We start from the raw sequence: 25,426 nt of genomic DNA on the forward strand, positions 1-25,426 counted from the left end.
GGTGGGAGCAAATGAGATGAGGTCCAGAGGGGCCAGGCTGCTTACCCAGGATCACTTGGCGGAGTGGGTGTTCAGACCTGGGTCTCCCTGCTCCATGTGCTGCCCTAAAGAGTAGAGAGGGTTCCTTGGCCACTAAGATTCCCCTTCCTCAGACAAGAACGCCCCTTACAGCCCTGTGGTGAAGTGAAGGCCAGAGAGGATGCAGAAGCAAGGAACGAGAGGTTTCTCAAGGTGGTCCTGTCCTTGTTCAGCCCTTGCTGTGGATGTAACAGGATGTGGGGCCTGGAAGAGAGAGAGGACAGTGCGGGGAGGGGGATGGAGGATGCAGCCTGGGTCCTCCTTCTCTGTAGCCTGGGCCTGCCAGAGACCATTATTTCTACTAATATCATCACATCGCCCTGACCTTTACTGGCCAGTGACCTGATTCAGGAGAATGTATACACATCTCACCTGATTTCATCTTGCCTCCATATGAAGAAGGCACCACTATTGCCCGTTTCTTGCTACAGAGGCCAAAGCTCAGGATCAGAGGGGCTGAGGAACTCTCCTGAGGCCACTGCGAGCCAGTCCATGGCAGAGTTGGCCCTCCCCAAGACTGCCTGAGTCCAGAGCCTCCACCCAAAATGGCACCATGGGACAGGCTTCCTAGGTGGGCCTCCAGAGGACTACTTAATCCCTGGAGCCCGGTCCCATGTGCCATTCAGAGTGAGTTTTGGTGGACCATAAATCAAACCCTTCTGCCTGAGCTCTTGGTAATCCACTTGGAACTAAGTCCTGTTCTGGCCTGGAGATGTTTCCATTCCTCAGAAGGACATCTGCCCCCTCTGAGGACAGGGCCCATGACTCAGCCCTCCAGGCCTGTACTGAGGATCTTGGAGGGCAGGGATCACAGGACTCCGCTCTTGGCATGAAATGAAATGGAAGGTCCCTATAGTCCCCTGATGAACAGAGCATGGACTGGGGCCAGCCAAACCTGGATTCCAATCTTGGCTTCTCCACCTACTGGTAAGAGACCTTTGGAAAGTCACCCTACCTTTCTGAGTCTCAGTTTCCCCATCTGGATCATGGGGGTATTGATGTTTTCCTAGGAGCTGTGTCAGTAGACTGAGGAGATGGTCTAAGGCCCAGAGCACAAGGTCTGGCTCAGGGTCACCCCACAAATGTTAGCATCACACATTCATGTACTGTCCTGTGAGGCTAGGACGAAGACGGGAGAGTGTCAGAGCCAGACCCCAAAGTGAGGCCTGGGTGCACTCTCGGCTCTGCCACGTGCTTGCTGTGTGATCGGGCAAACAATTTAGCCTCTTTGAGCCTTACTTCCTCTTCCGTAAAATGGGGAGTCCATGAGATTATACAGATGCAGCTCTTAGCCCAGAGCTTGGCACACAGTAGGAGCTCAAGGACTGTGGTCATTCCCAGCATCCACTTGCCTGGGGCTCCCATTCTCCCCACTCCCCTACCCAGCGCCCAGGTCCCTGTGCACTAGACGGTCTTGCTGAGAGCAAGGTCCAGGCCAGATTGCTGTCAGGGAACCCTGATTTAGGGAAAGGAGCAGACCTTGGCCCAGAGCAGTGGGCACTGCAGGCTGAGAAATAGGACATTTGCAAAGTACTCTTCCTTCACCCTTTCCCTGAGGCAGACTTTCCACTTCAGCTGAAATGAGCTTTTTCATCCTCCAAATAGACCTGCTTACTGGTGTCCCCAGGCTACCTCATTCCCCACCCAGCCCAAGGCGAGCACGGGCTCCTGCTTCCTGGGTGCTGGATGTTCAGGGAGTCAGCAGGCAGCACGCTGCCCACAACCACACTGGACTCGACAGAGGTGCCCCTCTCTGTGCTGTTACAGCCCATTTCCAGGTGTTCTCTCCCCTGGACCCTGCAGAAAGGCATTCATCCTCAGAGCTCGCCTGCATCCTCCAGTTCCGACACAGCCACGCCAGCCGCCTGAGCGCTTGCTTTCTGTCCCAGCGGCATCTGTAGGAGGGGTTTCTGGGCTTCACAGACTGGTGACGAGGGAGTGCGGTTAGAGCACGTGTGATCTGTTAGTAGTGCATCCAGAAGTCGACGTCTTCTGCTGCCCTCGGTCTGCGATGGTGAAACATTCCCATAAACTTTTGGAAAAAAATGTGCATTGACCAAATTTTATGGCATCCAGAATCCTATATCGTCTCTTTGGGTATCTTTATACTTATATACCATAATTACTAGGGGAAAATATTTTTCTTCTTAAAAAAGTGAAAGCAACTGACAACTCACCAGATGTCCTAACATTTCATGAATAAACAGTCCCTCCTGCCTCGAGACACTCCTCCTCCCACGGGGAAGCAGTTGGGCAGACAGTTCCCATGCGTCATTGTAGTCATTCTGGGGGAGGGTCAGGTTCAAACAGACCCAAGCAAAAGGGACCCCTACAACTCATTTGGGGGGTTGAGGTCACTTCTGTGGGATTTTTTGGTTTGGGATGTTTTACTTTTTGTTTTGTTTTGGGGGATTTTTTGCTTTTGATTTTTGCAAGATTCTTTTTTTTTTTTTAATTCAAACATTTATCCAGCCTGGGTCTAGGGATGAGTCTCTTTCCTGGGACCTGATGCACACCCTTGGGAACATGCCCTTCTCTGGGTTCAGCCCTCTTTTCTCAGGCCCCATATCCCATGTATGCTTTCTTCCTTTGCCCTTTTCCTCAGCATTTGGCCTTGCTAAATTGGCCCTCCTCATCACTGATGCGAGAACCCATTTTATTACTTGCCACCTCGAATGTTAATTTTTTTATTCTTCTGTCACATTTTCAGTTTCCTTTTATTCTTTCCTCACCTCATGCATCTCTTTCTAGCTTGTCCTCCTGCAGTTCCACCCCAGCAGTTCTCTCCTAACACAGAAGCCCCGTCTTCCTGTGCTCTATTGAAGAGGAAAAGCATCTTGAAACTTTATTTCGGATCCTGGAATAGACTGAGGACACATGCTCTCTTGTCTCGCCCCTCTTGATGTGTGGTTTGGACTCTGTTGTTTGGCAGAGTTTTCCCATGTGCCCCTTCATTGGATTTTCTTTCTTCTGAATGTATCCTTAAACAACATTAAATCTGTTCATCTTTGAAGCTTATCAATAGGCATTTAGATTTCCCTCTAGACACAGCTCAGTTCTTTCCTGGAAGTAGCCATCTGCAAACGGACGGAAGAAGATGGAGGGAAAAGTCCCCAGAGCCCCTCAGATCAGCCCCTGTGGTCACCGTACTGGTCACGGACCCAGGTTTTCTAGATTTTATGTCCCAGGGTCTCTGAGTCTGGGGACAGGCCTTGGGAGGCACAAATTGACAAGGTCTGACTTTGCTCAACTTCCATCCTCTACGCCTGCCTGTGGTACATTCTGTTTCTTCCTGGGTTCTGGCAATAAGGCTGTCCATCAGTCTTAGCTGGTGACGTGGTTTCCCTCTTTTCTTCTATTCACAAAAATGTTAGTGATAAGTCAGGGGAGGCTCTATGAGGAGATGCCTGGCCCCTTCTGGAAGGTTTCCAGAAGCAGATATGTACCCCTACCACCTCTTAAAGATGAGTTTTTTTGGCAAGTCACTTCACTGAGTGCCCACTTTATCTCGATGCTGTGCTAGCCCCTCTCATGTGCTCCCTGAGTCCTCACCTCAGCCCTGCGAGAAAGTTACAGCACCACCTCCATTTGCCAGATGCAGAAGGCAGTTGAAGAGCTCACCCAGGATCGCACTGAACAAACAAGCGGTAATGCCGGGATCTGAACACAGATGCCTCAAGTTCCAACATCATCCCTCTGTGTTGAGCTATAAGTATCACATATAACATAGTCCATAAGAGTGTGGGCCCTGGAGCTCAGGGCTCAAATCCTACCTCTGCCGTGTTTGTGCTGAGTGACCTCAGGCAGGTTACTTAGCGTCTCTGGAGTTGAGGAGAGTGGCTAAGGCAGGGACGAGCCCATTTCTGTCTCACATACCACTGGTTCCTCTGGGGTCTCTCATGGACACCTGAGGATAATTCCCCAAAGTAAGTGTGTACTAGAATATTACTTTTTAGCAGTTTTGTGTCCTTAATTATTTGTGTAACTAATGCCTCTGTTGAGTGCTTCTGCCAGCTTGTACACCTTGTGGGGCCAGGGACCCTGCTGGTCTGTCCCCCTGTATCTAGAATGTGGGAAGCACTCAGTAAGTATTTGTAGCACTGCTGCCCTTTCACGATGGGCATCACTGAGTGGGCTGGTCCTTAGGCACATCACCCTGTGCCCTTGCAGCCTCCTCTCCCCACCGTGACCTGCCACCTTCCTTCTTGTGTCCCACCACTTACAGTTGGTCAACAGACATACTTTCCTGCCACTTCGGCCTCTCTCTTCCCTGCAAATCATCCTCTGATGGTGTAGCCAGGAGTGAACATCCCAATAAGGATACTGTGGGCCCCAAAGCTTGCTGGAGCAGCAGGGCACTGGGAGAAGGGGAGGAGCCATGACTGAGAAAAGTTGGTGCTGGAGGACCGACAGAGCAGACGTCTGGGTCCCAAGGTGGCGACCAGGAGCCCAGAGTCATGCAGGTCAAGTTTTTTGAATCATTTCCCAAGGGAGTTGAGTCTAGTGGGCAGGGGAGAGGCAGCTCAAGGAGAGTGGGTATGGGTGGGCCTTCCAGTCTGAAGCGAGACCCCAGCCAGTGACAGCCCCACTTCCCCCCACCCTCCCATCCCACCCAACAGGACAGTCCCAGACTAGCAACAGTGTGATTCCTTGCAGTGCCTACTGCTGGTGGGCGTGAGTCCTTCTCCTGCCCTGGCAAGACTGGCTCGCAGGCTCCTTGGGAGTAGTGCCCCCTGCAGACCCAGACCATGCAGAGGGGCTGGAAAGGGCCAGGCCACCCTATGACCTGGAGAAAAGCAGAGCCCACAGAGATGGCTCCACGGTGGGGCTGCAGGAGCCCCTGCTCCCTGAACATGGTTTGCTAGGACGGTCCTACAGGACTCACGTCCTCTCATCTCCATCGAGAAAGGCAGGGCGAGATCAAAACACCTGGGCCTGGAAACCACAAGTAAACTAGTCATCAGATGCCTTCTTTCTTCCCAAGGGGCCCAAGGAGTCTCTCAGTATTTCTTTTCAGCAGAATCAGAAAAGAATTTGCTTTCCGAAAGTGAAAATCAGCTAACCATTGGCAAATCTGTTGCTTGTTTCCCAGAGAATGCAGGGATTGGTGATTGAGGTTTAGAATGTTGTGTTTGGTTACACAGTTTCCATTGAGTAATGAGTAAATCTCACAGTTTTGCCTTGGCCTCCATTATTTTTTTGCTGTACTTAAAGACTAGGTGAAGTGTGGTCGCAGATACGTGAGCGCATTAGTGGAAGTGGAAAATGCTTGGTGATTGAAGCAGCCGTCTGTGAGCTCACTCTCTGGCCAGGATCCTGGTGGCCTTGGACGTCCAGGGAGCCTTTCTGTGCACAGTAGCGAATCTCTGAGCCAGGGCTGGAAAGACAAGCTGGGAGTGTTTTCCTTGGCACGTGGGCAGCCTCGGTTCTACCCAACATGAGGCAGGTTTCCGAGGCTTTCACTGGGGGAATCATCTTGCATTTCCTTTTGATGACGTTAGCTACTCTGGAAACCCTTTACAGCACTGAGAAATACGGGCACTTAGCTTGGAGATACCAGGACACAGGGCTAACCTAACGGGGTGGCTGTGGAGTGAGGTGCTTGGCAGCTACGACCACTCTCTTCCACTGAACATTGGAATTGCGACGTCACGTGTGTGTGAACAAAGACACCACCTCCAGCCTGGTCAGCCCCTCTCTGTGCTGGACCCTTGAAAACACAGAGGTGGGAAAAACACGGCCCTAACCCTCAAAGAGTGTGTGATAAATGCTGTAATCAAGGGAAGGGCAGCATGCTCTGAGAGCCCAGGGGGAGCCCACTAACAACCAGAAAAGGAGGCCGAGTGGGCAAGGGGAGGACACACCTCTGCCGCGCTCAGAGCACGAAGCAAAAGGCTCGTCCAGGGAACGGCAAGGGCCTGCGCCCCACTGGAGCATCCGTGAGAGGAGGGTGGGAGAAGAGGCCAGAGACGCAGGCCTGGGGTGAGGCCTGGGAGGCCGTGGACACTCGCCTGTTGCGGACAGAGTCGTCAGGTAATTTTAAGCTGGGGAAGGGCACGGTCTGACTGGGTTTTAGAAAGATCACAGGGTGCAGGATAGATTGGAGGTGGAGACCAAAGATGATAGTGATGCATTAACAATGGCCTGGAGACAGATTGCAGGCAGTCAGTAGAGGTTTATGGCTTTTACGTCTAAAACAGGTCTTCAGCAGGAGCTGAGAATCATTTGCATAAACTATTTCATCCCTTCTGCCAAAAAAGTGTTTGCTTTATTGAAAAGAGAGAGAGAGAGAGATGTTACTCTTTTCTATTTCTAAAAGTAGTACATACCCAGAAGGAAATCTACTTCAGGATGACACCTGCACCCCAATGTTCATAGCAGCACTATTTACAATAGCCAAAACATGGAAACAACCTAAATGTCCATCAACAGGTGACTGGATAAAGAAGATGTGGTATATTTATACAATGGAATACTACTCAGCCATAAAAACCGACAACATAATGCCATTTGCAGCAACATGGATGCTCCTAGAGAATGTCATTCTAAGTGAAGTAAGCCAGAAAGAGAAAGAAAAATACCATATGAGATCGCTCATATGTGGAATCTAAAAAACAAAAACAAACAAACAAACAAAAACAAAGCATAAATACAGGACAGAAATGGACTCATGGACAGAGAATACAGACTTGTGGTTACCGGGGGGGGGGGGGGGGCGGGGTAGAGGATGGGAAGGGATAGACTGGGATTTCAAAATTGTAGAACAGATAAACAAGATTACACTGTATAGCACAGGGAAATATACACAAAATGTTATGATAAATCAGAGAAAAAAATGTGACAATGAGTGTGTATATGTCCATGTATGACTGAAAAATTGTACTGAACACTGGAATTTGACACAACACTGTAAAATGATTATGAATCAATAAAAATGTAAAAAAAAAATTCTAAAAAAAAAAAGTAGTACATATTTCATAGCTAAAGGCTGAAAAAATATAAAATTGCATAAAACAGAAAATAACCCTAAAATTCTATCCCTAAAGATGGCCTCCTTTAACAAGTTGGGCAATATATACTCCCTCTCTCTCTCTCTTTCTCTCTCAGTGTGTGTGTGTGTGTGTGTGTGTGTGTGTGTATTTAATGTAGTCCAATATGTCAGTCTTTTCTGTTATGCTTTTTGGGTTTCATGTCACACTTAGGCCTTTGTGGACTTCAAGATGATAAAAAGATTCTCCTATACTTCATACCAGTACTCTTCCTACTATTTAGATTTCAATCCTAATTCATCTGAAATTTATTCTATTTTAAGGAATGAAGTAGACATTCAGCTTTATATTTTCCTAAATGGAAAATCCTTTGTTCCAATACCATTTATTGAAGGACCCATCCTTTTCCTGACAACTTAAAATGTACCTTTGTCTTTTGCTAAATTTCCATGTCTGCATTCTCCCTACTCTGCACTGTCAGTTTGTCTAGTTCTGTAGCAGCACTGTCCTGCTTAATGACTGTAACTTCATAGGCATTTTATAACAAGTCCCTTTCAACATTCTTCTTTTCAAAAATGTTCCGTTTTCATTTCAGGTGAACTTTGGAATCAATTTTGGAATGACATGAAATTTATATATCAATTCTGCAGTAATTGACATTCTTACAATGTTGGGTCTTCCCATCTAGGAATATTAGGAAATGAGGAAAATAAAATATGTCCTCATTTATTGACATCTTCCTTCATAGCCTTAAGATATCTGTACTTTATCAGTTTTTATCTTAATTACTGAAGTGCTATGTTCCCATTGTGACAAATAAAATAGAATACTTTAGATAAAAGGTTCTGCAGATCTAAGATTATGCTTTTAAGGATTAATAAGCCCAAGATATGTGCATATTCAGTTTTAATAAATGTTACATAATTTTTCTATCAAATCAGTTTTATTCATAGAGGCCTTACACATTTCTTTAAAGTTTCCTCCCAGGAGTTTTATAGTTTACTTTTTACTACGCATGACCTCTTCTTTTCCCATTTTCCAGCTGATGATTGCTCCTCCATAAGAATGCTAGTGATTTGTGTAGGTCTACTTTGAACTTAACCCTGTTATTTAGTTCTAATAGATTTTCAGCTCATTATCCCGGGTTATCTAATTATATAACTAATATGATGACTAATTATATTACCTGAAAACAATGGTAATGTTATGTGTGTCTTTAATACTTATGCCACATTTCTTTGTCTTGTCTTATCTCATTGGCTTGTGCATCCAGAATAGTGTTGAATGATAAAAGAATAGCAAGTGTTCTTGACTTGCTCCTGTCAACAGGATTTCAATATTAAGAACGTTGTTTCAGTGTTTCTACCATGCATCCTGTATCATATTAAGGAAGGCTGTTCCTAGCTTAGCGCTTTATCAGGAATAGATATCGGAGATATCAGTGACTTTTCAGCATCTCTCAAGATCGTTTGTTGAAATATCATTGCAATCCTGTAAGAAACCTATTTGCTTTATTATTCTTCAATGTACTGCTAATTTGATTTGCTGATATTATTATTTTAAAACACGGGTGAGTTCTGTTTGCTAATATTTTATTTGGAATCCGTGAATCTTTATTTATTAATGAGATTGGTCTCTTTTTTACGCCATCTTTGTCAGGTTTTGATATAATGGTTATGCTAAAGTCTAAAAAGGACTACAAATATTTCTGACTTTTTCTGTGTTCTGGAACAGTTTAAATAACATTCAGTTTTTCTTTTAAGATTTAATGGGTGAATTCCATAAAACCACTTGGATATTGTGCTTTTTAGTATCTTTCTTAATATTGTTAATATTTTTCTCTTTATTTGGTAAGTTGAAGGGTTTTGCCTCTTCTTGAGACAATTTTGGGAAGATAGATTTTCCCAGTAAGCACCCATTTCATCTACATTTTCAACTATGTTGGCAGAAAAATTGCACATACTATTTTTAACATCTCCTCCATATTTAAAATAATATTTCCTCTCTCATCCCTAACATTGCACGTCTGTGTTTTTTACTTTCTTTCTTTTTTCCCTCCATCATATATAAAAGATTGTATACTCTACTGACTTTTTCAAAGAACCAACTTTCATTTTTATTTATCACTCTACAGGACTTAGAATTGTTTTTAATTCATTATTTCTGATTTTACATTTTTAATTGCTTTCTCCTACTTTCTTTTGCTTTGTTTTGTACTTTTGCTAGTTCTCTATAATGAACACTAAGTTCATGTCTTTTTTATCTTCCTAATTATTAATACAAGTATTTGAGACGATGGATTTTTCTCTGAGTAAGGTTTTGTGGTTTTTGACTACGTCCTGTATGTAGATAGTTTGTGATTTTAGTTTTAATTCCTTCTTTCATCTCTGAATTATTTCTAGTGGTTTTTTTTTTTTCCTTTCCCAAATGGTTTGTTTTTAAAGTTTGTTTTTACCCCTGGGGCCTGGGATGGAATGAAATTGCTGCAGACCTACCAAGATCACGTGGGTTATAAGTATGGAAGGTGTGGTTTCCCCCATAGGAAACGTGAAGGCTGTTTCCAAAAGAACTGGGAATCAATGTTAGGCAGACAAAAGTGCCACTTTCTTCTCTACTGCCAATAGAGTTGTTGAAGGATTAAATTAGATATTACATGTAATCCACTTAGCAGTGTCCAGCACAAAACAAACCAGATAATAATAACCAGATTAATGCCTTCTGCTCACACCCTTTCTTACTGCTGGTCAGAATGCCAGCACGTGCTATACCATCCCACAGCTCTCTCTGAGAACGTTTGCAAGCAGTAGGTCATTGCCCCTGTAGATTACCAGGTAGTCCACAGGGCGGGGGAATCTGTGGTCGTGTCCTCGTTTCATCTTGGGGAGCGAGATTCTGTGTGGACTGCAAGGCTCTGCTCTCACGTGCCTTTGTAATTCACGAGCCCATGTGCTCCTCTAAGAAACATGGTCTCTGACCACCTGACATGTGACTGCCTGGCCCTGTTCCCTTTCTGCCGATCTGGGAGGCATTTGTCTTGATGTCAGTCAGCTTCCAACACATTTCACATGAGGAATAGTTTTTAGATGAGGATGTGTCCTGAAGTCTGTGTTTTACATGACTGATACTAATTAGCAGGTGCTAATGAACACTCGGAGGACTCTTCTGCATCTGACAGGGCGCCCGAGCCTCCACTGAGATCTCCTGCAGTAGATGGAATTGCTTTGTGCACTCTTAAAAAACAAAAAACAAACAAACAAAAAAACCCTAATGAGTGCTGCTCTGTTATTTCATTTGGAATTTATCAGGACAGTTTGTGTGATCAAACCACACAAGTATAGTTCTGGGTGCCAGCACTCTTCATTTCTGAAGTTTGAAAGTGATCTTTTCAGGCAGAGCAGGAGAACATGGAAAAAAGTCTTTCATCTCAAACTTTAAAAGAGAGGGAGGAAAAATGGAAAGCATGAGATGGAAATGTGGCATATTTTTATGCTGTGGAGGGTTTTTTTCCCCTCAACACAGCAGAATTTTCCTTATTAAATAGATAGCTGTGTGAGAAAAACCAAAACCAGACTCGGGATGGGAGTGAGACGGGTGGTGATGGGTGGAACAAGAGAGCAGTGAGTTTCTGGGCTGGCGGTAAGGCCGGTGCCAGCCGTGGGCTTTGGCTCTGGGAGGCTGGGAGTGCCCAGCTTCAGGCAGGCTCCGCGCCACAGAGCCTGGTGTCCCTCAGCTTAAGAGAAGGTGTCTGTTCAGGAGAGCACCTCCTTTGTCAGCCTGGCACGCCCTCCTCAGGGCCGGGGCGTCTTGTGGACACCCCTGGTGGGGGGCCTGGATTCACCGTCAGGAAGAAGGTTTGGCCACGTGCCCCTGGGGTTGGGACCAACCCGGCTAGGGAGGCATCCACAGCAGAGTGGGCTGAGGGCTGCTTACCCCTGGCCCCGGGGCTCTCTGCCTCACCACGGCAGTCTGATTGGCACCCTGGTTGCAGCCATAGCAGTGTCACGAGGCCCTGTGGGGGACATGGACAGAGGGAGCAGAGTCTGTTCTGGGTAGCTGTCCATCTCAGAGAAGGTTGAGTCTGCAGACAAGCGAGCCACTGGGTAGACACAGGCTGCCAACAGCGTCCTCAGGTGGGTGGCGAGCCTCAGAAGGGGTCCTCGCAGCCCCAACTCTGGGACTGGGACCATTGCCCCTGGGCCAGCCAATGACTCCCAGCCCCTCAGCTTGCAGCACTGCTCTCTGTCCCAAATCTTTGGAGTCAGGCAGGCCTGAATTCAAATCTTGATTCCCCAACTTGCAAGCTGCGTGATCTTGAACAAGTCACTTTACTCACCAAGCTTCTGTTGCCTGATCTGTAAATGAAGAGGTGAGAATACCTCCTGTGCTGTGCCCGTTGCTGCGAGGATGCTGCGATACCAGCAAGGCCAGCCTCGCCTGCCCCAGACGGCGGCCGTTACCATTACGGTTGTTTCCTCCAACGCGTCTGCACCTCCCAGTCTAGCCCCGGTCCAGCCCCAGTCCCGCCCCAGTCCCTGGCACAGCTCAGCCTCATGGCAGCCAGGGCCAGTGGCTAGTCCAATTACTGTCCATCTTAACAAGGCCAACAACACAGTGTCATCTGCTGCAGTAACTCGGTATAAATAGGAAAGGAGCTGAGGCGTCCCAGCTGTGCTGTCCCAGGCCAGACAGAAGCACCCAGAGCTGATTGTCTGAGGTGGGTGGCCACCACGTGGTCAGCATCTGGGCGCCATCCATGGTCGTGGCAAACCCAGCTGGGTGCATCTTTCCCGTGGGCATCCCGATTCTGCTCCATGTGGGGCCTCGCTGTGGAGCCAGGCTCAGGGTCAGCTCAGCTTCTTGAGCACCTCAGTGGTCTAGGCCCAAGGAGACTCCTCACAACGACCGTCATTACCCCGAGTCACAGCCAAGGACACTCAGGCCCCGGGAGGTGAGAAGGCTTGTCTGAGGCCACCCAGCTGGTAAGTGGCAGAGCCAGGGTTCCACGTCTGCTGGCTCCAAGCCCCACACTCTCCCACTGACACCACAGCTGCTTGTCACATGGCTGAGCTGGTTGGCCCACTGACGATGGGATGGCTGTGTCCTGATGGGGGCCGGGGAGGCAGCGGGGAGGAGGTGGAAGGTGCAGCAGGGGGAGGTGGCCACCATAGAGACATCAGCTCTCCCGGAGAGCGTTGCCCCCAAGGGGAGATCGGGCAGGGAGAGCCAGAGCCTGGATGCCTCCAGGTTTGTCTGTGCCCCCTTCTGCCTCACCAGGTGCCTAGCTCCGAGGACTTGGCTGGGGTAAAAGAAGGACTGACAGTGTGGCAGCCTGCACCGACCTGGGTTCGAATCCTGCCTCCGCCACTTCCCAGCTGTGCGACCTCAGACAAGGCAATGTGGCTGTCTCAGCTTCAGTTTCTTCCTCTGTGAAATAGAGGGAAAGCCACCCTGACAACAGCATGGTTGTTGCGAATCAGTGAACTGGGCCGAGCTCTTGGTTTAAGGGTGCAGGGTCAGCGTTCAGTCTTACTGCTGTTATCATCATTCGACTCTGTGTCTTCCTTCAGCCTCAGAACCAGGGGAGTGATGTACTTCATAAGGTTATCTTGTGGGTTAAAGTCCGTCCACACATCCCTTCTTTAAGCTACCATTCCCCACGCAGCCCCTGTGCGCGCCGTTCCACAGCGGGGGGTTGAGCTCACAGAGCCAGACACACCTCCTACTCAGAGAGATTTTGAGTCTCGTGAGGGAATCAGACACCAGTCAGACTGATAAGTATCTCATTGTGGCTGTGAGCGCTCGCTGTGTGTCGGGCTTAGCACAGCACTGGCACCGTACAAGTGGGTGGTGGCTGCACTCATGGTTCCATTACGGTTTCTAAATATTTCCAGTTGTGGGTTAGGGACAATACTGAGACGATTTCCCTGGATTTGTGCAGTGTTAACTGTGGACGATTCTCTGCTTTGGGAGCAGTTTGTGTTTGAGTGAAAGGCTGTCCACGTGGAGGTTCTGTCTGGGTGTTGCCGAGGCTCAAGTTCTGCCCAGGCCGCTGGGGCCAGGAGGCCCCTTTCAGGGGTCCCCTTGGTCCTCAGCATGTGGAGGCCTTGGCCTGTACTCTCAGGTTGGGGAAGTAGGTGGGTGTTTTGCGGAGGGGGTGATGAACACTCTGACAGTGGAGTTTGCTCTTACGAAGTAGTGAGCTCCCCATGCCTCCGGGGAACAAGCCGGGGCTGGGGAGGCAATGGCGTCCCGGCCCCTTTGAAGGCGAGCTTCTCCTGGCCTCTGTTCTCAGAGCCAGGACCTGAGAGGAAGCAGACAGGCCAGCCCTGGTCCTCACAGGGCGGCAGAGGGTGAGCCTTCCCTGCCAAGGGTCTCATCTGAGAAAACGTGACTGACTTCTCGTGTGTTTCTGATGACGGGTGAGTGAGTCAGAACACAGGCGCTAGATCCAGACAGACCTGGGTTCAAATCCAGCACATGCACCCTGAGGCCTCAGGCAGGTTTCGTAATCTCTCTGAGCTTTAGTTTTATCCTCAACTCTCACCACGGGGCCAGTGGGAGGATCCCAGGAGAGAAGGAGGTTCCCGTCTTGTACTAAATCCTCGGGAAGCATCAGTTCTCTCCCTTTTCTCACATTCTACTCCTTGGTGTCTCTGCTCCCGGGCGGAGGAGCGTTCACTCTGCCACTGAGTCAGCTGGGTTCAGGTCGACACAATGTTTGCACCTGGAGCAAAGCTCCCTCATGTCCCTTATCCCGTCCCCTTGTGGTCAGAACTAGGGGATACTCTTTGTTGTGGTTGAAGCATTAATGGGGTTTTCAGGATTGCTGTTGCTGAATCCTTGGGGAGGTAACTGAGTAACATTTTTAAGACAGGAGAGGAAAAAAACAAGGTCAAGAGAAAAAATAAATCTGGATTTAAACCTTACAATCCTAGAGCTTCTATACAAAGGAAATGATTTCTAATTTAAAAAATTTTGGAAACATGGTACCACTAGAAAGAAAGGAAGTGGAACTGATTCCTATGAGAAGTGCTAGCATATGTTTCTGTGATTTAATGGTTTCCCGTAAAATGTGTAGCTATTTTAAAAGCAGACGAATGACTCATGGTATCCAGCATCAGCAGCCCACTGCAGTGGCAGGAAGCATGTACTCTGGGGAGGCAGGCTTGGGATCAGCCCACACCTCCATCACTTACCAGCCCTGTGACCTGGAGTGAGTTGCACATCCTCTCTACACTCCCGTTTCCTCCTCTGTAAAATGGGTTTTACAAGGACAGATAACATAACGAATGTATAAGTCAGTGCAGTGCTCGTCCGGCTGTGCAAAAAAATCCACAACTTTAATATTAGGTACCTGGTTAATTACATTTGTAATAATTCTTAGTAGTTTAATAGTAAGATTTTAAGGCTATAAATTTTCCTCTGATTACCACTTTGGTCCAATCTCATAAATTTTGATATGTAGAGTTCTTATTGTCATTGTCTTTGAATAAATTTTTTATTTTAGATTTTTTTTGTTTTTTCTTTGATCCAAGAGTTCCCGTGAGTGTGTGTGCCCATGTATATGTGTGTGTTTAACAAATGTTTAGAATTTTTACTGTATTTATTGTTAAATCCTAGGTGTAATGTAAGGTAAAAGAGTGTAGATAAAATGGCATTTACTTTTAGAACGTATTGAGCTTTTCTTTACAGTCTAGTATATAATCAATTTTTGTAAACATTCTATGAGTATTTGAAGAGAATTATATTTTTGTTCAAATTACAGCAAGGTTGTTAATTTTGTTATTAAATACCATAGTCATATATGGACACATATATATGCACATCTGTAGATGTACGTATGTATGTGTGTATATTTTGTATGTACACACATGTGTGCACACACACACAAATTTTAGAGGCGACATACCAAAGGCTCCCTCTATGGTTGTGGCTTTGTTGAATCTGCTTTTCATTTTTGGCATTCTTTTGCTTTGTATATTTTGTTGCAGTGTTGCTTTGTGCACAGAAATCTGTATCCATTAAATCTTCTCCATCAGCTATATCTCTCATTAACATCAGTCACTCCTCTTTGCCTTGTTCAGTGTTTTTTTGCCTTGAATTCTGCTTTATATCACCACTTCTGCTCAAGTCCACCAATATTACGGGTGTAGTGGCAGTACTCATGGGGGGCTACTGGAAGGACACACCATCCATTGTCCATGCACATCTCCAGAGAGACTAAAGTGCGGCCCTGCAGCAAGCCTGACAGCTGAGAGCTGGGCAGTGGACCACACTGCACAGCCAGTCCTCTTCTCCCATCCCTGGCCAGGTGGCTTGTCCTGAATTCCCCTCGAGGTGAGGCCATGAGGCCATGCCGAGGCTCCACACTGACCTATCACAGTGATGTTATTATGACACATGTTATTTTGTAATTAAGCACCCTCAGGAGAATTCTCTGTCTAGCCTTAGTTCTTTGTACCAAGGACTGTTGGTACAAAGTGCTTTTTGATTTCTTCTTTTGTCCCTTAATTTATGATTTGGGTTGTATGTGTGTGTACAGATAGATGAATAAATAGACACACAGCTAGGTGAATAAATGAAAAACCGAATTCAATCCAAATGGTGTTCTCCTGGACATGACACCTTAGACCTATTAAGCTGCAGTGGCTGGTGAAGAACACAAGTATTCATTCATCCCTTTCCTGTCCTGTTATTTTCCAGTTGGGTTACAGGTAAAAACCCTTATTGCTGGAGAGGGTATGAACTCAAAATGCTAAAATCTTGCCAGTGTTCATTTAGGTCGTTGCTCAGATGTTTGGTTTACAGTTGAGCAGTCTGTGTGAAAAATTAGTAGGCAGGATTGGAATTGAATTCCAAGTAGTATCTCATTTTGCCATAAGTCACCCTATGCCTTCTAGCAGAGCAGTTCTGTCTTGTGCTATCTTGTTCTGATTAATGGTCAACACCTACCATCATTAAATATCTTCTTTAATTTTAGGGATCTATCTTCTGGATTTAATCTACATTGATTCTGCATATCCTGCCTCAGGCAGCATCATGGAAAACGAACAAAGATCCAATCAGATGAACAACATTCTCCGAATAATTGCTGACTTACAAGTTTCCTGCAGCTACGGTTCGTATCCCTGGATGTTGGAATTGTGAAATCTTACATCACTGAAATATGGGTCTAGCACTTCATCAGTGAGAAACTCGAGGCACCAGGTGGTCCTACAAAGCTCTTCACTTTAGTATCTTAAGCATCAAACTTGGGCTAGATTCTTTACACATGTGTTTGATCTCCTAAGACTGCACAAACTAGATGTTACCATCTCTGTATCACAGGTGGGGAAACTGGTTGAAAACAGTGTAGTAGTCGCTTGTCTAAGATCACGCATCTAGTGAGTGCAGAGCCCAGGTCCTTCATTCGCGAAGAGCCTTGTCGGCAGCCCCTGGCAGCTCTCCTCTCAGCAGATTCAGGGACTCAGGCTTCTCTAGCTTATGACTCTGCCACGTTCCATGGCCCAGAGTCCTCCACTAAACTCTACATCCAGCTGGCAGATGCAGGAAGAGAGAGAATCATGCAAGAGTGGGTTTTGTGGGCCAGACTAGCATGTGGTGCTCATCACTTCTGCCGACGGGGCTAGGAATGTCATGTAGCTGTGGGCCTAGAGGGAGAAGGAAAATGACTTGGTAAACAACTAGCCAGGCTCTGCCACGCACGACCAGATCCAAAGGGTGACCATGATGCTGGGTGTCTGAGACGGATGGAGGAAGTGTTGTTGGAGATGAGGTCGAGAAACAGAAGTCAGAATGCTGTATGGGCCGTCCACGTGGACACTGGTGTCACCCAAGATGATGGTGGACTTTGTGGGGGTGGGGCTTAACTGGGAGCCAGGTGCTCAGGAATGGGCATGAGTAACCAAGGGTCCAGGCAGAAGTCAGCAGGGAAGCGGGGAGGGTGGTGGAGCTGCAGGGGTGGGGGAAGTAAAAGTCTGGAAGCAGCAAAGTGGGACGAGAAAGAGACCAGCCCCCCCCCAACAACCAGTACACAGGGTCTGAGAAACCAATAGCCGGCTGGGAAGGCCACTGGGAGGCCAGGGTGATGTTCCCACAAGGAGGTCCACAGAAGCAGAAGGTCCACTCATGAGCCCTCCACAAGCACCACGGGGTGGGGTGAGGTCTGCACCTCCAGACCAGTATGCCTTCTAACAGAGGGGCAGGGAGGGGACTGTGTTCCCAGTGCCCTTTCCACACCAGTACCTCAACACTGGTCCTGCCGGCCCTCAGAGCAGTTACAGACACGGTTTTGGGGCCAGACAGATGTGAGTTCAAATCTCATCTCTGCCTCCTGCAAAGTCACTTTCTCCTCTCCGAATCTGAGGTGTTCACATCTATAAGACAAGGGTGTGATGTGCGCAGAGCCCTGTGCGCATCCCAGCATTTCATTACAGCTCAGTAAACGCTCACTCTTATTGTTTTATGTCCACCTGCACCCTCCTCATCCTCAGATTCCTGAAGCAGGTGTCATTATCCCCATTTCAGAGATGAGAACACTGAGGCGCTAGACAAACAAAGTGACCCACGGAGAATCTCGCAGTTGCAAGACAGAGCCATCAGGTGTTCCTCGCAGCACCTGGACGCCCTGCCACCGGGCCCAGGAAAGCGAGGGCCCTTCCCCACCCTCTTTTCTGTTCCTCTTCACAGCCTCCTCCATTGCCTCCACCTCTCTCTTTAACTGGTTCTGTCCCAGAACAACAGAGGGTCATGGAGGGTTTTCAGCCCCTCAGAAGGAGTGCAGTGACCATGACAGTCTGGGGAGAGCAGCTGATGTCAGTCAATCCAGGACAGGGAGACAGTGCAGTATGGCCTCAGGTGACCCAGGGTCAAAACCTGGCTCCACCACTTCTCAATGATGTGACCTTGCAGGTTGCCATGGCTCCTTCCTCTGTGCAGTGGGCATCTTATTCCCCTAAATGAGGCAGGTGCAAAGGTGGAAGCAGACGCCTTCTAGAAATCGCCTGGTGCAGAGCCTGGTACAGAACAGGTGCTCAAGCGTCTAGGCCTTTCCCCTTCTTCTCAGGACACAGCAGCTCCAGCCGGTGGGCCGGACTTGCAGGTGGTGCTGGGATCTGGATTGGGCCTCCACACCAGGCTGGATGGGGTTCATTCGTTCTTGGATTCTTATCACATGGGGGGTGGGCAGGCATGGGAGGCATGCCCAGTTACTCCAGTGGAAACCTGTTTTAGGGCACACACACCTGGCTCTAGTCTCTTCTGGAGGCTATGTTTCCCCAAGACCCATCTTCCCCCAGCCAAGGAACCATGGTGACCTCAGGGTGTGGGGTCTGCAGCCCAACCATTGTGGGGGGCACTTCTCACAGGACCCCTATGTGCCCAGTGCCAAGCACAGGCCTGGCCTAAGGGACCATCAGCAACCTAAGGAGCTCAGTACCTAAGGAGCCTCTCTTGCCAAAATCTGTGATCCCCACCCTTCTCACTTGGGGCCAGGAGAAGGGGAGAGACTGAAGCCTGTGGGTTTTGTCCACCTTCTGCAGATCACCTCACAACCCTGCCCCACGTGCAGAAGTACCTGAAGTCTGTACGCTACATCGAAGAGCTCCAGAAGTTTGTGGAAGACGACAACTACAAGTAAGTGTCCGCCTCTCACCTCGTCCTTGCTGGGACCAGCAGGTTGCCCCCTGCAGGGCTTACACAAGGCCATTGCGGCGGCACCCACACCCCACTACACGCAAGCATGTGCAATAAGATGACCTTGGACCCCACAGAGCCCATGGCGGGGCTGCTCAGCCTCTCCTCCCACCCACCCCTGCCCCAGCCCCAGGCTCCACTGTACCCAGGAAGGTGTTCTGGGAACTCCTCAGGGTGGCTTTCCACGTGGGCTCTCCAGCGTGGCTTTTCAAGTGGGTAGTGTGAATTTGGACTCCACAGCTGTATGTGGTGCAGGGTTGGTGCTCCAGGTCCTCACGAGTGACTCCCTCCACTCACAGCTTTGAATGGAAGGGCAGCTTCCTAGCTGTATCTCAGGCTGCCAGAGTTCTCCAAGAGCCTGTTTCATGGATGAGGCAGCTCCCCAGGGCCCCAGCCTTCTGCTGGACTCTTGCCACCTGGCACTGGCCGAGGCCCCATCTCCATCCCCTGCAGCCCATGTAGAACAGACCCTGTTCCCATGAAGACCCCTGTGGTCCCTTTGGCCTCATCTCCCACCCCCCTGCTCTGGCTTTCAGTTCTTTCTTCATTTGTGGCACCTGGGAATTTATCCAGCATTTCTGTGTATTTAGAGAGAGAAGGAGGATTTTTCATATTGAGTCTGTCTGCCATGTTGATTGGATGTCTTCTTGGCTCATGTTGAGCTTGAGGTCAACCAAGAGCCCTAGTACTTTTCAAATGGCCAGTGGATATATCCAAGCAAGCCTCAAACATCTTGTAATTGATCATTTTCCCCCTAAATATCAACTTCATATGTATCCCTTCAAATCTCATCGTCTTGGTCTCTTCCAATAAACCATGACTCCCTTGAATCCCAGTATCCAATATATCTTTCAGGTTTTTAAAATCTCTTCCAATTTTGTGTCTAAAAATTTGATCAGCTTGATAACTTGGTCTCCGTCTAAGTCATTGAAAACTGTAAAGAACTGGGGCCACTAGAGGACCCCCCCCCCAGGTTACTCCTTTCACTCACCAGGCCCTTGGGAATCGCTGTTCCCATGGCTGCGCATCTGGTGGCTCCACAAGGTGGATCTCAGCCCTGCTGTGAGTCAGAGACACCTAGGAAGCCTTCTAGCCACCCAGGTGTCTGGGGTAGGGCCTGGAAATCTGTATTTTTCAAAGCTCCCTAGATGGTTCTAATGATTGGTTACCTGGAGGAACACAGACATAATGCCTTTAGTTGTTATTGTGCAATATTTCTTTAAAAACAGAATATAAAAATTTTTGATCTACTACATAATCATAACAAAAATAAATGAAGGCCAGAGGTTACCATTCAAATTATGTTTGCCACAAATGGCTCATTTTACTTACAAAGCATTTGCTGTTCCTGAAAAGAGTACCCCAGAGTGTGAAATTATTCCCACTGAGGTTCTGGGATAATATTTTCCATTCATGTGCCAGTAATGCGATTAAAGAGACAGTAGTTTTTCATTAACACTAATATCCTTTAAGGAGAAAAACGGTCTATAAATATGTCTGATCATGAGATAATCCTTGGACAGGCTACAGATCGTGAGTAATTACTCCTTCCATTCTGAAGGATATTGAAAACCCCCAGCACTTAATGCTAAACGACAGTCAGCCTGGATTTTACAAAAGCCCTTTATAAGAGGACAGACCCGGGGAGGAAGGCTGCGTTCTCACCCCAGGGCCTAGACCACTGAGGAAGTCCCTTCCTGGGAAAGCCTTGGCTCTGAGTGACACGGGACTCGCAGGGATTGTGACTCTGCTTGAGGAACCCACACTCCAAGGCCCAGCTCACACCAGGAGACTTGGTCCCCATCCCAAAGGACGCGGGCTAAGTTCTTACCTTGATGACCCCACCCCAATCTGCTTTGGAGACATTGTGCCGAGGAGCCCAAACAGTGCTTTGTTTTTCTCAGCCTTCAGTCTATTTTTTGTTTGTTTGTTTAAGAAAAATACCCAAACTCCTACCTCTTAGAAAACATGACTGTTAGCATTAAATGAACATTATTTTGGACATTTTTCTATGCAGAGAAAGTGCACATATATACATGGAGAACGACAGATCGATGGATGGATGCAAGAATACAATTTATTAAAATTGGATTATACTGCACTTGCTATTTCTAATTAAAGTATTCATTTAATTTCTACTTTAGCCAGAAAAAGGAACCAAAATAAAACATAAACAATTGCTGCTCTTCAAATAAATATTTCTCCACTGCAAGTGACAGCATTTCCTAAAAGATCCCTCTAAAATTGACAAAAGAGGGCAGGAAAACCATGAAGAGGTTGGAGTCTCGAAGTTCTGTGCTGATTAGATTTCCATGGTGAGCAGGGTCCGCTGACTTGGGTCACAAACTATGAGGTATTAGCGTCCCCTCCTTCACCTCCCCTTCAGCATCTTCCAATTCCTTGTTAGTTATCTTACCATTTCTACATAGTCCACGTTTATCACATATGCATCATGTTCAGGAATCGTAATTCCTACTGTTTAGTGTTTTTAAACAGTTTCAATTCTTACCACCTGTTGTTTCTCCACAGCTTTCTGGAATCTTTATTTTAAAGCAATCCCTCATTTAGCTGGGTTTCATCATGAAGCAGGTTTTCATGGTCCTGTCCGTTCAGATTTCTTTCATGAAAACATCTGCATCTGACTCGCTGGACTCCTTTGCTTCTGTCCCTCGTGATGTGCAGAGTCTGCCCCCACTGCCTTCGGGCACTGGGCACTAGGCGCTGCTGCAGAGAAGCCTTCAGCCAGTCTGGCTTTTTCCTCTTGTAAGTGGCTTGTTTTGTCTACCTGCTGGGTGAAGAATTCCTGGAAGTTCAAAAGCTTAACAAGGGGAATGCCTCCTTGGAGGGTTCTGTACCAGATTTCCCTGGAACATGGAATGCTCTTTCTTCACCGCAGAGGAATTCTGTTGGTTTCTATCTTTGACTATTCTTCGGTGCCACTTCTTGGCTTTTCTCTTTCCGGCATTCCAGGACTCCATACGTTGGATGCCCTCCACCTTTCACATCCATCAGCTTCTTTCCAAGGGCTGTGATCTCCACCTTTTTCATCAGCTGTCACTGGGATGATCTGTTTCTCCTTAGGTATCCCTCCAGTCCGCTCTTGTTTCAGTTCCTGATTTGTTCCCCTGGGTCTCCAGTCTCCCCTTTCATCTTACTCCTTTGTCACAACACCTCATTTTTCAGGTTTATTTTATTCACTTCGTGTTCTAAAGAAGTTGTTCCGCTGCTCAGAGCACTTGAGGGGATGTCCTCGTGTCCCCTGGGGCGGCCTTCTGGCCTGAGCCGTCTGGACAATGCTCTGTCCCTTCCCCTTTCCTCATGGCATGAGGGGATGTTTGCTCGCTTGCCTTATCATTTCTTTTCGTCTTGCTCCTGTGGGAGAGGCTTTATCCGGATGCTCCGTGGCTCGGATGGAGGGAGACGACATCTGACCCTGCTCCCATGTGTGAGGTGGGCCGGTTTTCCTTCTGCTGTGCTGTGAGGTCCTCTCGTGCAGCCTGGGGGGGACGCAGGGCTCAGGCTCCCTGGAGACAGGGGTCATGCAGTCTGTTTGAAAGATGGGGGCTCTGTTAAGAGTCCGACATCAGTGTTTCCTCCACGTAGTTGGGGGCTGTATTCCACTCCAGAAAGGGGTACGCTCAGGTTTCAAATCGTCCCCACCACCGCCGTGGAGCCTTCATTTCCATCAGAGCATCCACCCCGCCATCCATTTCTCTGCAGAATCTGGAGCCAGTCTGAGGAGGGAAAGGTAAGGACTCTCTCTTAGGCCCGCTGAGAAGTCTCGGAGGGTAGGCAGGGTAGGAGCCGTGCCCCGTTACAACTCTTGGCCAGACTTCAGAATCCTCTTTTTCTTTCCTTGGCTCCACGTTTCTAAAGTTCATGGCTTCAGTTTCTGCCCCCACCCCTGCTAGGTAGCAGCTAGTGAACTCTCCCTCCTAAGCCTTCATCATTGTTTGTTGGTTTTGTTGAAAGAGGGAGAGTCTGGCATCTGGCTTCACTTTGTCATCTTCACCCAGAAGTTCTTAATCGATAGCTTTTTAAAAATAGTAATAATATTGTGATGCCAATCCTCATGGTGTATCCACTGCGTTGCGCCTCTCTGGGGGCATGAGAGAGGGCAGTGTGATGGTTACACACCCTGGTTTGGGGTCAGACCATTCTGATCCCCTGCTCGGCCACTCGTCAGCCCTATGAGTTGTGGGGAAGCTACGTGACCTCACTACTCCTTGTTTCTTCATCTGTAAGACAGGGATAGTGTACCTAGTTCACAGTGTTGTCTTGAGAATAAACGCATTTGTGCCTGCAGATGATGGGCCGTGACTACACTGTTTACTGTGTCTTCCTTAATCATCATTTCTTGGTCATGGAAAGGCCCTGGGGACTTTGGAAGGAGGTGGCTGTGATCTGGAGCAGACTTCAAAGTATTCCTGGGTTCCGTGACTGTAATAGCCCTTAATGACAATCCAGTTTCTCAATTCCAAACATGCACAAGTTTGGTTTCCCCTCCGATATACCAGAGCCCATCTAATCTTTTGAAAATCTTTGTTTTCAGACTGTCTCTCAGAATTGAACCAGGAAGCAGCTCCCCAAGACTAGTGTCTTCCAAGGAAGATCTTGCAGGTACCGTAACCACTCAAGTGGGGGCAGACTCGCTAGTAGCCCAAGCGAGAATGCCGGCATTGGCCTTGCCTGTGGAGCCAAAGGGCAGCGTTGAGTTTGCAGGTTGGCAGACTCAGCCGTCCCTGCTCACAGCTCTCCCACGCCAGCCTGCCCAGGCTTCTGATCACACCGGGCCCCTGTGGGACACACCTGGGCTGGGGCCCCCTGGAAGAGCCTGAGACCCTAGAGAGGCAAAATCAGAACCCCAGGTTGGGGGCACGCACAGGGTAGAGAAAACCCCAGCATCTTCTATAGGTCCCCCGGACCCTATGATCGGGCCTGCTGCCCGGCTCATGTTGACGAGCCCTGGAGGGGTGCACAGGATGCCTGGAGTATTTGGTGCCACCATCCACAGATGGCTCACCTTCTCAGAGCATCAGTTTTATCCACATATATGAGACACACACAGTGTCCCTAGAAATTAGGGGCACAAACTTTGAAGTCTAACTTGAGCTGTGCTGTTTCCTAGCTTTGCCACTTTACTTCTCCAATCCTCAGTGCCCTCACCCACAAAACGGAGGTGTTACGAGCACTCACCTTGCAGGGTTGTGCTGCCTGGGCAGGGCCACGCCACTAAAGCACTCTGTCCACGTGTGCATGTTGGGGAAGTGTATGTGTGTCGCCACAGGGGCTGACCTCTGCTGCTGCCCCGGGAGGGGCCAGGCTGAGGGCAGGGTTCTAACTGTACTTCCTCCTCTTGGTTTGAGCTTGGGTGACACTGACCTGGTTCTGAGACACTGCCATCTTGGACAAGCAACTTCACACTCTCTGGGCCTCAGTTTCATTATGCGTAAAATGGGAATAATAAGTTTTCTATCCCAGAATCTCTGAAACGTCAGAATTGAAATGCTGTTCGGAAAGCATGCAGCATAGAGTCTGACAGCCAGGGAGTGTTCGGTGAGGGGGGTGCTGCTGCAGGCTGCTGCCTGGTGTCGTGCCACCCCCAGGCTGTGACCTGTTCAAGCCACTCTCTGGAGCCAGGCCACGGCAGCAGTCACCTCTGCTGTTGGATTTGGGACCACAGAGCTTGCAAGAGGTGGTTTTGTAGCCTCTCATGAGCCTCAGCAAGCCAGGCCTCTGTCCTGACTGCCGGAGTTTCCTCCAGGCTCCTTACCTTTTCCAGCCTCTCCTGGCTCCATTGTGCAGGCTGGACCCTGCCCCCAGCCTCCCGGGGTCCCATGGTAACTTAGTAGATGGAGATACTGGTGGCTCCACACAGCCTTGGGAAGTGCTGCTGTCCACACCTCAAGAGACAGTCCTGGTCTAAGCTTGATTTTTCAGAGGGCTCCACGAGCTGCATCTGAAAATACCTTCTGCAGTCTCCTCCCAACTCCACTGCCTTCCACACGTGGCAGGTGGCCCACCAGCAGAGGTGACCAGGAGGAGCTCCTGGCGCTGGTGTGGCCTCTGCCTTCTCAGCGCTGCCCCTATTCTAGAACACCTTCCCTCGCTCAGTCACCTGTTCCCTCCTGATGCTCAGTCAGCTACACCTGGCCTCTGGGTGGACGGAGGCAGGGACCCCATCAGAGGGACGTGGGAGGTAGCAGCAGGATTCTAAAGTGATTGTTTAAGGCCACAGAAGGAACAATAGGAAACACCAACCACTCAAGATAATTTCTTCAGGAGAGCATGCCAGAATTCTGGAGCAGAGATTGAGCTCTGACACCAAGTGTTCTCCCCTCCTGAGTCTCCTCCACATGAGTCTGAATAACAGGCCTCTGTGTCCTGTCTGGTTAATACAGCTTAACAGGTTGACCGCATCTCCAGCCTTCCCCAGGTGCCAGCAAGTCCCAGCGGCCACACTTGGTTTCCACCCTCCAGATAGTGCCAGAGGGTTCATGGGCCAGTGCCTTCCTGCCCCAGCCCAGGTCTGCACCAAGCGCCACCAGCTCCCATTGCTCAGAAAACTGACACTGTTCACTGGGGGCCTCCAGACCCAGGCCACTCGCTGAGCCCAGGGGCAGGGAAGGAGCAGCCGCACTCACTTTTGACCCCAGCCTGTGGTG

General features: G+C 48.5%; 1 protein-coding gene across 8 annotated transcripts in view; it reads left to right on the forward strand.

The window, feature by feature from the left end:
* Nucleotides 1-25,426, forward strand: part of RALGPS1 (Ral GEF with PH domain and SH3 binding motif 1) — a 262,271-nt gene that overhangs the window by 196,030 nt on the left and 40,815 nt on the right. For all 8 annotated transcript variants that reach the window (XM_031677558.2, XM_072960157.1, XM_031677559.2 and 5 more), the window contains 3 exons: nucleotides 16,048-16,185; nucleotides 18,608-18,701; nucleotides 23,314-23,381. In XM_031677558.2, the coding sequence (XP_031533418.1) occupies nucleotides 16,048-16,185; nucleotides 18,608-18,701; nucleotides 23,314-23,381 (300 nt within the window). The remainder of the gene's footprint in view (nucleotides 1-16,047; nucleotides 16,186-18,607; nucleotides 18,702-23,313; nucleotides 23,382-25,426) is intronic.

This window comes from Vicugna pacos, chromosome 4 (genome assembly GCF_048564905.1).
Source record: "Vicugna pacos chromosome 4, VicPac4, whole genome shotgun sequence".
NCBI lineage: Eukaryota > Metazoa > Chordata > Mammalia > Artiodactyla > Camelidae > Vicugna > Vicugna pacos.